Source organism: Cantharellus anzutake (assembly GCF_015039405.1).
Source record: "Cantharellus anzutake strain C23 chromosome Unknown EI90scaffold_29, whole genome shotgun sequence".
Classification (NCBI taxonomy): Eukaryota; Fungi; Basidiomycota; class Agaricomycetes; order Cantharellales; family Hydnaceae; genus Cantharellus; species Cantharellus anzutake.
The window spans coordinates 405,645-422,315 of NW_024066979.1; the positions used below are offsets into that span (position 1 = coordinate 405,645).

Consider the following 16,671-nt stretch of genomic DNA (forward strand, 5'->3'; position numbering starts at 1 on the left):
TGTCAGGTCTGAAGGTGAGTGTCGGAGCGGATGGGAGAAGGGTAGGAGAGTGACAGAAGGGTGGAGGTGTCGTGAGGAGGAGTAGGAGGAGGAGTGAGAGGAGTGATGTTCAGTCTGAGATGAGTATCGGAGCGAACGGAGATAGGGTAGGAGAAGGACGGGAGGGTGGAGGTGGCATGAGGGGTGAGGGGAGGTGTGGTGTCAGGACCGAAGGTGAATATCGGAATGGACAGCGGTAGGGTAGGACTCCGGAGGTGGTGAAGATGGAGGTCTGGGAGTCGGTTCGGGATCAAGTATGTACGGATATGACAATTACCTCTGCTCCACTCATACCAACCTCAGAGCCCCCCAATGGTCACCACCTCCCCATTTCCATATATTACTTACACCTCCCTAAGTACGGAACCCCAAAGGCCTCCAGACAGCTCCAATGTCCACAAGTGCACCCCTGACTCCGTTGGGCCATTTAGTTGCCTGCCCTGCAAGTCTGCCTTTGGACCGCCCTCTCCATTCTCCTTTTGGGTTGTTGTCTGTTAAACCTGTAACCCAAGTTGCCAGTAATATTCAGTTGACTAACCCTTGACCCTGTTATGTCAGCTCTGCCTGGTTCCTGCCATTTATGGGCCCTCTGCCTAGACTTCCCATGTATCTGAAAATTAGGGCCCCAACATGCTACTGGGCACAGCACTCCTGGCTTGAGTTGCTGAGGCCAAAGCCCTCTGAACACTGAGTCATACCTCCCTTTCAAATCCAGTCTTTGACAACAGGAGTCTGTATAAATGTTAGAACTGTGGGGCTGAATTGGTCCATTTCCATAGGTTTTGGGTGCAGCATAGGGGGTCAGCATAGGGATGATTCTACAGATAATGTGGCAGAGGTTGTGAGAGCTGGGTTTACAATAACATGGTTGGGTCAGGTTTTGTGTGATGATAGTTGTTGGATACTAACTATTTACATGGCATGGGATACTGTACTCCACAGAGCCCGTAAGAGGCTAAAAATGGGAAAATCCCATTTCTATAATAATAAATATGAACTTTGATTTTTGTGCCACAACTGCAAGTGTCCACTGAATATGTTGGTGTGCTTGTTTAAGCACTGGTGTAGCCTCACACTCCCAGTCCATCAGTACATGCCATAATGAGGCCACATATACGGTCAAGGGTGGGGGATACAATCCTTACAACCAATCACAGGTGCATCATACATGTGAGGAGCCCAGGGAAAAACATGCATACATCTCCATCAGTTTTGATCACAGCAAAATTTATGTAAATAGTATTGGTGAATATAGACATGTCAGTGCTACCTGTCTTCAGTAACTTCATCATTAATTATGGCAATATTTGCTTCACACTCGATTGAACAATGGAAACCCCCCCCCTCTGCTCTGACCATCTGCACATCACTGTGGCAGCATTGAGTGTCAAATCCTTGTAACAGAGCAAAATAACAAGCACATAGAAGCTGATGGCCTTTGGGAGTTCATGAGCATCCATGGGTGTCCATGAGCACCCATGGGTACCCATGAGAGTCCATGAATGCCCATGGGAGTCCATGAATATCCATGGGATTCCATGAACATCCATGGGAGTCCATGAACATCCACAGAAGCCCATGACCACCCATGGGAGGCTGTAAAAGTCATGTAATTTGTCAGAAAATCCATGGAACTCCATGAAACTCCATGAAATTTCATGAAATTTCAACAAATCCCATGGAATCCCATGAATTTTCATGAATTTTCATGAAATTCCATGGAGCCCATGGAGCATCTATCACTTTTCATGAGTTACTGTAACTGGGGGGGAACTATTTACTAGAGTGGTACACATGTACATATAGCAGAGATAATTGGATCTGAAGGTAAACAAAGGTCACCAAGGGGAAGAAGAAGTAAATAGAACGACTCCACAGGACAAATATAGAATAGGCAAAAAGCCCGAGTTACGTCTGAAGTTTGTGGAGTGGGAGAATTAGCAACCAACTGAATGGTAAGGCCTGGGCCCATCTATGAATGAGCAGGGGACTACAGGGGAAGACATCCAGAAAGGTCCGGAGCCCGGAAGTTGTAGTCCGGAAGACCGGGGCCGTAGAAAATATCAAATGATAAAACATTAAAGAATAACATGACCAGAGGTAAGGTAGGAGTGGGGAGGTACTGGAGGTACACGACTGGAGGTGCCGGAGGTGTGGAGACCAGAAGTAAGAAGGAGGGTGGATGGGCAAGTTGAGGGTTACCAACAACAAGTAGATCCATCTCCTTTGAACAAGAGGTCCGAGGAGGTGGAGGTGTGGTAGGGGAGGTCCGGAGATAGGAGTGAGAGTTGAGGTATGTCCTGAGGTTCCCGGCAGCTTGTCAGTACTCTAGTAACTTACCAAAACAATATAGGAGTTCCGGAGGTGATTGTCAGGGCACACCCACCCAACCCGGCTCCACCTGCCCTGACCCGGTATCCTGCTCACCTCTACTCCCCACCCTTCATCACGGTTCCTCAACTCCTGTTCTTCTTTCTATCCTTTTGTTCTTTTATTCCTTTGTTCTTTGTTCTATCTTTATCTACACGGACGACCTTTCCCCATACCTATGTATTATTGACCCGCCCGCGACGCATGCACGACACACCCAGCCCCAGATGACCCGGACAGCCTCGCGGTGCAACCCAGCACACACGTGTCCTGCACATGCCCTCGGGATCCCCCATGGGGACACCCGGATGACTGCGGCTGTATGTGGGGTGACGTGGCAAACCTCATGTGACCCAAGCTGCATGTACATAAAGGTACCTGGGGTGGGAACCGAAGAAGTAACCTTCTTCTCACAGTTCCCACGTAGCATAGCCTCCCCTTTTAATAACAACTCACAGTTCCCACTTCAGTCTGAGTGGCCAGGGACCATCGTCCCAGACCAGGCCCGTCAGTATGCACGCCCGCTCCACACCCCGCAATGGCCTCAGTGCTGGGCATTACCCCCGGGCCCTCTTGACCCCAGACGCGTCCCTGACAGCAGAAGAAGGTTTTAACCTTATCTCCCCTGCCTCCCCCATCTCCCCAGCCATGGTGTCAGAAGAACAGTATGACGACCTGCTGGCCTGCTTCCAGGAGCTCCAAGCCATTGTGGAGAGCCAAACCCGCAACCACCCCCACCCGCACCTGCACCCGCACCCATGCCTGCACCCACGCCTGTACCCACACTCGCACCTAGGCCCAAACCACCGAAGGTCGCTGCCCCCACTCCCTTCTCGGGAGCCAGTGAAGACCTCGACCGTTTCAAAGCCGAGTGCGGGATCTACTTCCATGTCCGCGCAGCCGAGTTCCCTACCAAACTATCCCAGATCCTCTTCGTCCTCTCCTACATGAAGGGAGGACCCGCAGGGGCGTGGGCAACACAACGGATGATCACCCTGTTGACAGCCGGCTCCCCCACCATAACCATGGATGAGTTCAACACAGAACTTGACGCCATGTTCCAGGACCCAAACCGGGAGGCCACAGCTCGGCAGAAGTTGGCAGTCATCCGCCAAGGGACTGACTCCATGGATAAGGTCATCCAGGAGTTCCAGATATTGGGACCCGCCTCGAGGCTAGGCGATGTTGGACTGGTCGACCAGTTTGAGCAAGCGATTAACTCCCGGCTCAGGGAGAGTATATACCGCCTCCATCCACCCCATGCCCACCACTTGGACTGAGTGGAAGCGCGAAGCCACGCTTCTGGACAACCAGTGGCGACATTTCCAAGCCACCCAACCACATGCACCCCCACCCAGACCCCCATTTCCGCCAGCTCGACCCCCACTGACTGCGACCCCATCCCAGGCGCGACCCACACAGACCCCCCCATGACCTGCTCCCGCACCTCCGCCCCCCACTCCAGCAGCCCGTCCTATGCCAGGGACAGGCCCCCAGCCAATGGATCTCAACAGGTCGAGGACTGACCAGAGGTGGTGCTACAATTGTAACACCCCGGGGCATCTCGCGCGAGAATGCCCACACCCCAGGGTCAGCCGAGTATGACGTCTCCACCCGGAAGACCTGAGAACACTGATGGAAGGGCTGAAGAGACAGTTGACCGAAGGGACAGAGACGGTGGAGGGGGAACCAGAGGCAGAACCTCAGAGGGATTTTCAGGCAGGTGACCGGTAAGGGATGCGTCCCGGCCGCCCGTAGAAGATAGCTCGTGTAAATACCGCAGTGCACGTAAGCCAACGCCAATGCCAAAGTTTCACCAAGTCATCGTGAAGAAAAAGAGGAGAAACGCATCCTCCACCCATGAGAACGAGAAGACCCCAAGGGCAGTAACGCCCGAGGTAGCGGTCTCCCCCCCAGCCATTTACGTCCTTTCCAAGCAGTCCCCCAGATCCCTTAACCTCACAGTGAAACTGACCGCCCTAACCTCTCTCACATCAGTATCTGTATCAGCCCTCCTGGACTCAGGAGCCACTGGGAACTTCGTAAGCCCCGAGTTCGTCCGGAAGCACAACCTAGAGACAACCCCCCTCCCCCAGCCCATTCCTGTCCATAATGTCGATGGAACCCTGAACAAAAATGGAGCTATAACAGAGGAGCTAGGGGCCCTCTTGACCTTCAGGCAACACACAGAGCAGGCACGCTTCGCAGTTGCAAATCTCGGGCAACAGTCCCTCATCATAGGACACTTGTGGTTGCTGCACCACAACCCAGAAGTGGACTGGGTATGACAGAAGGTCGTCATGTCCCGCTGCCCGTCCTCCTGCAGACAGCTGCAAGTACGAGATGATCAGGACCCTGTACTGGAGCCCGGGGATGGGATCTACGCTGCTATCATTCCCCCAAGCTGGGGCCATGACCTGAGAGCCACCACGACCCCTTCACAGCAGATGGCCCAGGAGGCCCACGACCCGGAGGCTGAGCCCGTGTCGTTTGAGACGCTAGTACCAGAGCACTACCAGGACTTCCGGGACATATTCTCCAAAGAAGCCTTTGACCAATTGCCCCCCCAGAAGCCCTGGGACCATGCTATAGACCTGGTACCGGATGCCAAACTGCCCAGGGGGAAGACCTTCCCACTCTCGCGCCCGGAACAGAAAGAGTTGGATGAGTTCCTATGCGAGAACCTACAGAACGGGCGCATACGGCCGTCCAAATCCCCTATGGGAACACCAGTCTTCTTCATCAAGAAGAAGGACAGGTCCCTACACCTGGTCCAGGACTGCAGGAAGCTGAACGAGATCATGGTGAAGAACTCGTACCCGCTCCCCCTCATCTCGGATGTCCTCGCCCACCTCTGCAATGCCAAATACTTCTCAGCCTTAGACCTATGCTGGGGGTTTAACAATGTTCGGATCAAGGACAGAGACGAGTGGAAGGTGGCATTCGCAACCAACCGGGGGCTGTTCGAGCCCATGGTGATGTTCTTCGGCCTGTGTAACTCCCCAGCAACCTTCCAGACCATGATGAACGACATCCTGAGGGATTTCATCGACTGGGAGGTTGTCATCTGTTACATGGACGACATCCTGATCTTCATGGCCACCCTGGAGGAACATCGAAGGGTCGTCCGAGAAGTCCTAGAGATGCTGAGGAGAAGGAGGCTCTTCCTTAAGCCAGAGAAGTGCAAGTTTGAGCGAACCCGGATCGAGTACCTGGGCCTCGTTATCTCGGAGGGTAACGTCGCAATGGACCCAGTGAAGATCCAGGGAGTCCTCGACTGGCCCCCCCCAACCAAGGTGAAAGAGGTACAATCCTTCCTAGGATTTGTAAACTTCTATCACCGGTTCATCAGAGACTTCGCTGAGAAGGCGCGCCCCCTTCACAGGCTGACCCGGAAGACCCAAACCTGGAACTGGGGCCCGGATGAAGATGATGCCTTCCGTGCCCTCAAGGAAGCTGTCACCACAGCCCCCGTCCTCTCTTTCCCTACTGACCACAGCCGCTTCAGGCTCGAGTGCGATGCATCCAACTTTGCAACCGGCGCGGTCCTCTCCCAACTCCAACCGGATGGGGAATTCCACCCGGTAGCATTCATGTCCAAAAGTTTCACGGACATAGAGCGCAACTACAAAGTGTACGATAAGGAGATGCTTGCAATCATCCGAGCCCTCGAGGAATGGCGACACTTCATGGAAGGTGCTGAGGAGAAAGTCGAGATCTACACCGACCACTGTAACCCAGGCTACTTCCGGACGGCCCAGAGGTTAAATCGACATCAGGCCCGATGGTCCCTTTTTCTCTCCTGCTTCCATTTCACCCTCGTCCACCGCCCAGGGAAGCTCATGGGGAAACCGGATGCACTCTCTCGCTGCGCTGACCACCCGAAGGGGAGGGACAACAACGAGGGGCTGACCCTCCTCCAACCGGCCTGGTTCGAGGCCCGTGCAACAGAAGCAGTCTCAGTGGAAGGTGAGGAGGCGGATATCCTAGAGAGGATATGACGAGTGAAGGATCATGACGAGCGGGTGGTGAAGGCCATGAGGGAACTGGGAGAAGGGACGTTAAGGTCAGATGAGTGGGAGAGACAGGGAGAGTTGGTCCTCTACCGAGGCAGGGTGTACGTTCCAAAAGACCCACAACTCCGCCACGATCTGGTACAGCTACACCACGATGCGTGGGTGACAGGACATCCAGGGCGATGGGAAACCCTGGAGCTCGTCTCCCATGACTACTGGTGGCCTCAGATGGCAGAATATGTTGGGCGATATGTACGTGGATGCGACACCTGTAACCGTGTCAAATCCTTCCCCACACGGAAGGTCGGGAAGCTCACCCCAAATAAAGTCCCTACCCACCGTTGGCAGGTAATCTCAGTAGACATGGTGGGAGAGCTCCCAGAGTCGAAAGGTTATAACGCCATCCTAGTTGCAGTGGACCGTCTGTCCAAACGCATCCACGTGATCCCCACCGTGACATCCGTGGACTCGGCTGGTATCGCCCAGCTTTTCCTGGAGCACATCTGGAAGCACCACGGGCTCCCGGAAGAGATCCTCAGCGACAGAGGGAGCGCCTTTGTCTCGCACTTCTCAAAAGAACTTGCAGATCTCCTGGGGGTCAAGCTAACCCCCTCAACGCCCTATCACCCCCAGACTGACGGACAGACAGAGCGGGTTAACCAGGAAATCGAAGCCTATCTTCGGGTGTTCATCAACCACCGCCAGGACGACTGGGCGGACTGGCTCCCACTGGCAGAATTTGCCTACAACAACCGCATCCACTTGTCCACCTGTCAAACCCCCCTTCGAGCTTGACACCGGGCAGCATCCCAGGATGGGGATGGAGCCCACATGTATGTCCAAGGTAGAAGCTGCCGACGCCTTCTCGTCCAGGATGATGAAGATGCAGGAAGAGGCGAAGGCAGCCCTGGAGCATGCAGCGGACGAGATGGCCCGCTACTACAACCGGGGTCGAGAGACAGCCCCCAAGTACCAGGAGGGCGACCGAGTCTGGCTCAGTGCCCAAAACTATATGACTGACTGCCCGACCAAGAAGCTAGACCATAAGTGGCTAGGCCCCTTCAAAGTCGTCAAAGTCGTCTCCCTGGCTGCTGTCAAGCTCCAGCTCACCGCATGGCAAAAGGGAATACACCCAGTTGTATCCGTGATGAATGTAAGACCCTACCGCCCGGACGAGATTGCAGAACAACCCCCTGACCCCTGCCCAGGCCCAGAACTCATAGATGGAGAGGAGGAATATGAAGTAGAGAAAATACTGGACTCTAAGTGGTTACGCCAGAAGCTCTGGTATTTAGTAAAGTTCGCAGGTTGGCCGAACTCAGAGAATGAATGGCTCCCCCGAGACCAACTAATCCATGCCCCTGACCGGATCAAGGAGTTCCACCAAACACACCCCCACACCCCAGGAAGGGAGAGAACGAACCCCCTGGCCGCTTCAAGGCGAAGCGGCTTAAGGAGGGGGTGATGTCAGGGCACACCCGCCTGACCCAGCTCCACCCACCCTGACCCGGTATCCCGCTCACCTCTACTCCCCACCCTTCATCACGGTTCCTCAACTCCTGTTCTTCTTTCTATCCTTTTGTTCTTTTATTCCTCTGTTCTTTCTTCTATCTTTATCTACACGGACGACCTTTCCCCATACCTATGTATTATTGACCCGCCTGCGACACGCGCACGACACACCCAGCCCCGGACGGCCTCGCAGTGCAACCCAGCACACACGCATCCTGCACATGCCCTCGGGATCCCCCACGGGGACACCCAGATGACTGTGGCTGTATGCGGGGTGACGTGGCAAACCTCATGTGACCCAAGCCGCATGTACATAAAGGTACCTGGGGTGGGAACCAAAGAAGTAACCTTCTTCTCACAGTTCCCACTTCAGGTAAGTAGCATAGCCTCCCCTTTTAATAACAACTCACAGTTCCCACTTCAGTCTGAGTGGCCAGGGACCATCGTCCCGGACCAGGCCTGTCAGTACGCACGCCCGTTCCACACCCCGTGATGGCCTCAGTGCCAGGCCCTCTCGACCCCGGATGCATCCCTGACAGCCTGGCCTGAAATGAGGCGGTAAAGTTACACTCTCCCCTGCAGTCAACGATCCAGCCAGTTGTCCTGGGTCGATTTCCCCACCTTTCCCCTTGGTGTCAGTGGTCACTGTCGCTGTCAACGGGGTAGGTGGCTTAGTTCCACTAAAGATGGGAACAAATTGTCTGTCGGGTTCTTGTACCTCGATGGACAGGCATGAATTTTCCGCTTCTGTGACGATGGCAGTGGCAGTGGGGATCCCTTCAGGTACTGGGACCCCAATGATTGGTTGGCCTGTTTGACTGATGGGGACTACGGGGACCTCTTGGGGTGTTTGTGCCTCAACAGTGGGTTCTTTCATCTGTTCAGAGATGACAATGGGATCCCCATCGGTTGCTGGGTTTGGGGGTGGGTTTCCCACCATTTCCATGCATGGCTTTGGCTTGTCGTGTCGAGAGAGTGTGAGGAGAATCTTGTTTAATTTCTTGTTTAATCTCTCTTCCACCTTAGTGATATTACGATCTAAATGAGCAATATTGTTGCTATTCCCAGAGATCTGGGTTTTCATGTTATGGACATCGCCCCTCAATTCGGTGATGTCATTGTCGACTTGGTTGATGCGATTTCTTAATATTTGCGCCATCTCAGACGCAAGGGAGTGTGTTGGTGATGGAGGACGTGATGCGTGCCTTGGGATGTATGCTGCAAGGGTCTCAGCTATGAGGGCTTCAGACATTGTAACTTGGTCAACGTCTCTTAGAAAGATCTGATGCATCTGAGACACATCACTGGGCCCTTGCAGGTCCAGATCACCACTATCTATCTGTCAGGGACGGCTCTGAAGAGGCGGGGGTAACAGCGTAACGCTCGGTGCTAGTGGCCCGGACGGTGGTGGGGTGGTGAGACTGTATGGTGGGCAGCCTGTCAGGGAGCGACCTGGGGTCGAGGGCGCCTGGGTGTGTCACCCAGCACTGAGGACCCGGTAGGGTGTAGCATGGGCGCGCATACTAATGGGCCCAGCACAAAAGGGCTGTCAGGGGACGACTCCCGGGTCCCCATGACCCTCCCCTATGGTCCACAGTCCCAGGTGTAACCAGCCCTGTCCAGGGCACAACCTACTGTGGGTCAGAGATGATATATAAAAGAGAGGCAAGTATATACAACTTGCCTACTGTGGGTCAGAGATGAGAAGGAAGTTAACTTCTCATCTTCCCACAGTGGCCACAATACATCGAAAACTTCCGGAGATATCCGGAAGTCACATGAGACCCGAGACCCGAGGTCCGGGCCATCCGGCCGCACTGAGCATCCGGCACAGGGCACGTGCGGGGAGTGCAACAGCCGGGTGCAGTCACGGGTGCGGGTGCGAGTGCAGGTGTGGATGCGGTATGGGCTAGGTCAGGGTGTATGCCCTGACAAGGGCACCCCTGGCCACTTAGGCCAAAGTGGGAAGTGTGAGAAGAAGGTTACCTCTCAGTTCCCACTTAGGCTGTGTTTATGTACATGCGGCCGAAGGCCACGTGGGGAGCGCCACATCATCTACATGCACAGCCATATCCGCCCAGGTATCTCCATAAGAGATCTCAGGAGCATCCAGTGTGTAGGGCGTTGCCCGGTGTGTCCGGGTCCGGGCATGTTGCGCAGCCTGGTTAATGGTACATCGAGCAAGGAAGTCGTCCCTGTAGTAGAAAAGGAAAGAAGGAGAAAGAAAGGAAAGAAGAAAGAAGAAGGGAAAGGAGGAAGGAGAGAGGAGGGAAGAGAGAAGGGAGGAGGGAGGATGGGGACACTGGGTGAGGGTAGTGGGATCGGGTGGGGTCGGACTGGGTGGAGTGGGGTCAGGCAGGTGTGCCCTGACACAGCCCTCACTTGGGCTGGTGTCCCTGTGTGGCTTCTTAGGCTAAAGCGGGAATGTATTGTTATTAAGATGATGTCAGGGACCGACCCGGGGTCGAGAGCGCCCGGGTATATCGCCCAGGGCTGAGGGTCCGGTAGGTATGGCGCAGGCATGCGTAACAACGGGCCCGAAGCAGACAAGGGTCCCTGGCCACTCAGGCTAAAGTGGGAAATGTGTTATTGTTATTAACAAGGGAAATGTGAGAAGAAGGTTGCTTCTCAGTTCCCACTTAGGCTGTGTTTATATACATGTGGTTGGGGCCACGTGGGAAGTGCCACGTCATCTACACACACAGCCACATCCATCCGGGTACCTCCGTAAGAGGTCCTAGGAGCGTCCGGTATGCGGGAGGTCATCCGGTGTGTCCGGGTCCGGGCGCGTTACACTGCAGCCGGGTCAATGGTACATTGATACAAAGGAAGTCGTCCGTGTGATAAGAAAAGAATAAAGAGGAAAGAGAAGAGAAAAGAGAGGAAAGAAGAAAGAGAAGAGTAAAAGGGGAAGAGGGGGAGGTCGGGAGGAGCGGATGGTGGGGCACCGGGTCAGGTGGGGCCGGGTCAGGCAGGTGTGCCCTGACAGATGAAAAGCTAAACTAGGTTGAAACACTTGCCTGAAGCAGGAATGAGAAGAAGGCTGCTTCTTCAGTCCCGCTTCAGCTAAGTTTATATACATGTGAAAATGGGTCACGTGGAGGTGCCATGTCAACCTCGGATGAAGCCGGGTTGTCACGGGCAACTCCGTGGTCGATCCCGGGTGTGAGAGAGGAGAAACACAAGTAGGGATGCACGGTGCATCTGGCATCGCGGTACCCATACAGGGTGCTCAGCGTCGGATGCATCTGTGCTACAGGTGTGGAAAAGAGAGAAGTTGTCTGTATAAGGATAGAAAGGAAGAAGAGAAAGGAGGAAAGGAGGAAGGAGAAAGAGGGAGAGAGGGAGAGCGGAGAGGGGTGCAGTATGGTGTGGCACAGTGTGCCCTGACATGACCCCCCTTAAGCCGCTTTGCCTCAAAGTGGCCAGGGGGTTCTCTTGTTCTCTTCCGGGGGCATCCGGGTGCGCTCTGTGAAACTCCTTGATTCGGTCGCATGCATTGATCAGGTTGTCAAGGGGGGGGCCATTCGTTCTTGGAGTTTGGCCAGCCTGTAAACTTCACCAAATACATACCAGTGTTTTCTGCAGTGCCAGTGGGAGTCGAGGACCTTCTCAACTTTGTACTCTTCTCCCCCGTCTATGATTTTGGGGCCTGGGTGGGGGTCGGTGGGTTGTTCGGCAATCGTGTCTGGGTGGTAGGGTCGGACATTCGTTACTGACACCACTGGACTCCTTTTTGCCGTGCTGTGAGTCAGAGCTTGACTGCGGTGGGGGATACAACCTTGAGAATTTTAAAGGGGCCTGTCCATTTGTGATCTAGCTTCTTGGCTGGGTGGTCCGTGGTGTAGTTTTGAGTACTGAGCCAGACTTGGTCACCTTCCTTGTACTCAGGCGCTACTTCTTGATTTTGGTCATAGTAGTGGGCCATCTCCTCCGCTGCATGTTCCAGCGCCGCCTTCACCTCCTCTTGCATTTTCATCATCCTCGAGGTGAATGCGTCAGCAGCTTCGACTTCTGACATGTGCATGGGTTCTGTCCCCATCCTGGGGTGCTGACCGGTGTCGAGCTCAAAGGGGGTGCGGTGGGTGGATGTGTGGATGCGGTTGTTATGGGAGAATCCCGCTAGCAGGAGCCAGTCCACCCAATCGTCCTGGCAGTGGTTGACAAACACTCGGAGGTAGGCCTCTATCTCTTGGTTTACCTGCTCCATCTGTCCATCTGTCTGCAGGTGGTAAGGAGCAGAGGGGGTCAGCTTGACCGCTAGCAGGGCTGCTAGCTCTTTGGAAAACTGAGAGACAAAGGTGCTCCCTCTGTTGCTGAGAATTTCCTCAGGGAGGCTGTGATGCTTCCAGACATGCTCGAGGAAAAGTCAGGCGATTCCTGCCAAGTCTACCATCATGACTGTGGGGATTGCATGGATGCACTTGGAAAGGCGATCCACCACAACCAGGATGGTGTGGTAACCTCTCGACTTGGGGAGCTCTCTGATCATGTCTACGGAGATTACCTGCCAGCGGCACACAGGGATCTTGTTCGGCATGAGCTTCCCCACCTTCTGTGAGGGGAACAATTTGACCTGGTTACAGGCGTCACATCCTGCTACGTAGCAGCCTATGTACTCCACCATCCAGGGCCACCAGTAGTCATGGGAGATGAGCTCTAGGGTCTTCCATCGCCCTGGGTGCCCCGTCACCCATGCATTGTGGTGTAGTCGCACCAGATCATGGCGGAGTTGTGGGTCTTGCAGGATGTACACCTTCCCCCTGTAGAGGATCAGTTCCCCATCTCTGCTCCATTCATCTGACCTGAGCGTTCCATCCCCTAGTTCCTTCAGCGCTTTCACCACCCTCTCATCACGGTCTTTCGCTGCACATATTCTTTCCAGGATGGTCATCTCTTCCCCCTCTACTGTGATGGCTTCTGTTGCATAGGCTTTGAACCACTCTGGCTGTAGGAGGGTCAGGCTCTCGTTGTCATCCTTCCCCTTTGGGTGGTCAGCACGGCAGGAAAGGGCATCTGGCTTCCCCATGAGCTTCCTTGGCCGGTGGATGAGGGTGAAGTGGAAGCGGGACAGGAAGAGTGACCACCGTGCTTGGCAGCGATTAAGCCACTGTGCGGTGCCGAAATAGCCTAGTGTCAGGGCACACCCGCCTGACCCGGCCCCACCTAACCCGGTGCCCCACCATCCGCTCCTTCCGACCTCCCCCTCTTTTCCCTTCCCTTTCTTCTTCCCCTTCTTTTCTATTCTCTCTCCTCTTTATTCCTTTCTTATCACACAGACGACTTCCTTTGTATCAATGTACCATTGACCCGGCTGCAGTGTAACGTGCCCGAACCCGGACACACCGGACGACCCCCGCATACCGGATGCTCCTAGGACCTCTTACGGAGGTACCCGGACGGAGGTGGCTGTGTGCTTGGATGACGTGGCGCTTCCCACGTGGCCTTCAACCACATGTATATAAACACAGCCTAAGTGGGAACTGAGAAGCAACCTTCTTCTCACATTTCCCACTTTAGGCAAGTAGCTTACACTTCCCCTGATAATAACAATAACACATTTCCCACTTTAGTCTCAGTGGCCAGGGACCCTTGTCTGCTTCAGGCCCGTTGTTATGCGGGCCCGCGTCATACCTACCGGACCCTCAGCCTCGGGCGATACACCTGGGCGCTCTCGACCCCGGGTCGGTCCCTGACACCTAGGTTGTGGTGGTCAGTGTAGATGTCAACCTTTTCTTCGCTCCTTCTACAAAATGATGCCACTCTTCTAACATTCGGACTATCGCAAGCATCTCCTTATCGTAAATTTCGTAGTTGCATTCCACTTCGGTGAAGCTCTTGGACATGAAGGCTATGGGGTGGAACTCACCATCGGCTTGGAGCTGGGATAGGATGGCACCAGTGGCGAAGTTGGAGGTGTCGCACTTGAGTCTGTAGCGGCCGGAGTCAGTGGGAAAGCGAGGATGGGGGCGGAGGTGATGGCTTTCTTAAGAGCGTTGAAGGCATGTTCTTCACTCTCCCCCCATGCCCAGGCCTTCGCTTTGTGGGTCAGTGCACGGAGCAGGTGCGCTGTCTCGGAGAAGTCCTTGATGAAGCAGTGGTAGAAGTTCCCAAAACCTAAGAAGGATTGTACTTCTTTCACCTTCGTCAGTGTCGGCCAGCCAAGGACTCCTTGGACCTTCACCAGGTCCATGGCAATGCTGCCTTCAGAAATGACGAGCCCGAGGTACTCGATGCGGCGCTGCTCGAACTTGCACTTTTCCAGTTTGAGGAAGAGCTTCCTCTTCCGCAATGTTTCCAGCACCTCCCGCACGACCTTCCGGTGTTCCTCCAGAGTGGATGTAAAAATCAGGATGTCGTCCATGTAACAAATAACGACTTCCCAGTCAATGAAGTCCTGGAGGATGTCGTTCATCATGGTTTGGAAAGTTGCGGGGGAGTTGCACAGCCTGAAGAACATTACCATGGGTTTGAACAGGCCCCAGTTAGTTGCGAACACCGCCTTCCACTCATCGCTGTCTTTGATCCACATGTTGTTAAACCCCCAGCACAGATCCAGTGCCGAGAAGTACTTTGCATTTCGAAGGCATGCAAGGATGTCGGAAATGAGTGGGAGGGGGTACAAGTTCTTGACCATTATTTCATTGAGGTCAGGGACCCATCCTTCTTCTTGACGAAGAATACAGGGGTGCCCATCGGCGACTTCGAGGGGCGTATGCATCCATTCTGCAGGTTCTCATGTAGGAACTCATCTAGCTCCTTCTGCTCTGGTCGGGATAGGGGGAACGTCTTGCCTCTGGGGAGCTTGGCATCAGGGGTTAGGTCGATGGCATGATCCCAGGGTTTTCGAGGGGGCAGGACGTCAAAGGCTTCCTTTGAGAACACATCCTGGAAGTCCCTGTAGTGCTCAGGTACCAGCTCCTCCAGCATCAGCGGTTTCGCCTCCATGTCTTGGGCTTCCTCTGCTAGGCGTTGAGATGGTGTTGTCGTCGCTCTCAGGTCGTGTCCTGTCAGGGCACACCCGCCTGACCCGAGCCCACCCGGGCCCACCCGGCCACTCTTTTCCCTTTTCTTTATTTCATTCTTCCCATCATTCCCCTCCTGTTTATTCCTTCTATTTACATGGACCACTTTCCTTTGCATCAATGTACCATTGACCCGCCCGACCCAGACTCCCCGGATGGCTCCCCACTGTGCCCAGCACACGCACCTGCACCGGATACCCTCAGGATCCCCCGTGGGGACACCTGGTGTTAGAACCGGGCGGAAACAGACGACTCCGGAGTGGAATCGGAGACTTAGCATGGAGGGACCTTGGCCTCAGCGACTCAAGCAGAGCGCTGTGCCATTGCTGTTTGTCCATTTGGTCCTTAATTTCACAGTAGGTGAGCAGGAAGTCTCTAGGGGGCATTTCAGGTCGATTTCGGACTGAACCAAAACGAGTATGTACAAGCGCCGATATATAATGGAGGGGGCAGAAGCACAAGGAAAACAAGGGTAACCGAATCGGAACGAAGACGTCCAAACGGGAACAAAGGGTAGAAGAAGCGGAGCGGTACCGAAGGTCATAAGGCAGGACCTGTGATACGTCCGAAAGGAGGTAGGGAGGGCGAGGCCCAGAGGGGCAGGAGGATGAGGGGAAGTGGGGGTGATGACTAACTGGCTAGAATAGGAAGAAGCAGTAGTCCAAATAGGGATGAGGGGAAAACGCGAGAGATACATTACAAGCGGCGAAAGTGCCGAAGGCGATCCGCGAAGCTCGGGGGTTGCGGAGCTTACGGAGCTTACGGAGGCAGGGTGGAAAGTCCGAGGGATATTGGCAATGGTGTTTACGTAGTATGAGGTCACCAATGCAATGGACTAAGACCGAGGTGGAGTCAAAGTCCAAGGTAGGGACTATGACGGAGGCTCGGAGCAAAGGTACAAGCGGTGTCCGAGTACGAAGTATGGGACAGCAGTGGAAGGTCGTAACTTGGTGGGAGGGTGGCGGAGGAGTACCAGAGGGAGGAGAGAGGGGAAAGGTAAGGGAGAGGGAGTGGTGGAAAGGAGAGTTGTCAGGTCTGAAGGTGAGTATCGGAGCGGATGGGGGAAGCGTAGGAGGGTGGCGAGGGGGGCGGTGTTCGGTCCGAGGTGAGTATCGGAGCGGACAGAGATAGGGGAGGAGAGGGGTAGAAGGAGGTGTGTTGCCAGGACCGGAGGTGAGTATCAGAACGGCAGCGGTAGGGTATGACTCCGGAGGTAAAGAGGGTGGAGGTCCGGAAGTCGGGTAGGGGTCGGGTATGCACGGATATGTCACCCGGATGGCTGCGGCTGTCTCTGGGGATGACGTGGCATCCGTCATATGACTCAAGCTGCATGTACATAAATGTACCTGAAGTGGGAACCGAAGAAGTAACCTTCTTCTCACCTTTCCCACTTCAGTCTGAGTGGCCAGGGACAGCTGTCCCCTATCGGGCCTGCCAGCATGCATGCCCGATCTACCCCCTGCAAGGTCTTCAGTGCTGGGCGCTATACCCGGGCCCCCTCGACCCCGGACGTGTCCCTGACATGTCCCCACCCTGGTGGGATTACAGTGGCGTAGATCCCGTCGCTGGGTTCTATTTCAAGGGCTTGTCTGGCATCCGCTCGCAGCAACTGGCAGGAGGAGGGGCAACGGGACATGATGACCTTCCGCTGTACCCAGTCAACCTCCGGGTTGTGGTGTAGCAACTACGAATGCCCGATGATGAGGGAC

General features: G+C 54.6%; 1 protein-coding gene across 1 annotated transcript; it reads right to left on the bottom strand.

Annotated features, from left to right (window-relative positions):
- Positions 1 to 8,343: 8,343 nt before the first annotated feature.
- On the bottom strand, positions 8,344 to 9,189 carry EI90DRAFT_3124801 (uncharacterized protein; the record flags this gene model as incomplete). The annotated part of the gene is made up of 1 exon (XM_039063753.1): positions 8,344 to 9,189. The coding sequence occupies one exon, from the start codon at positions 9,187 to 9,189 to the stop codon at positions 8,344 to 8,346; it is 846 nt and encodes a 281-aa protein (XP_038915235.1).
- Between the last annotated feature and the right edge of the window lie 7,482 nt (positions 9,190 to 16,671).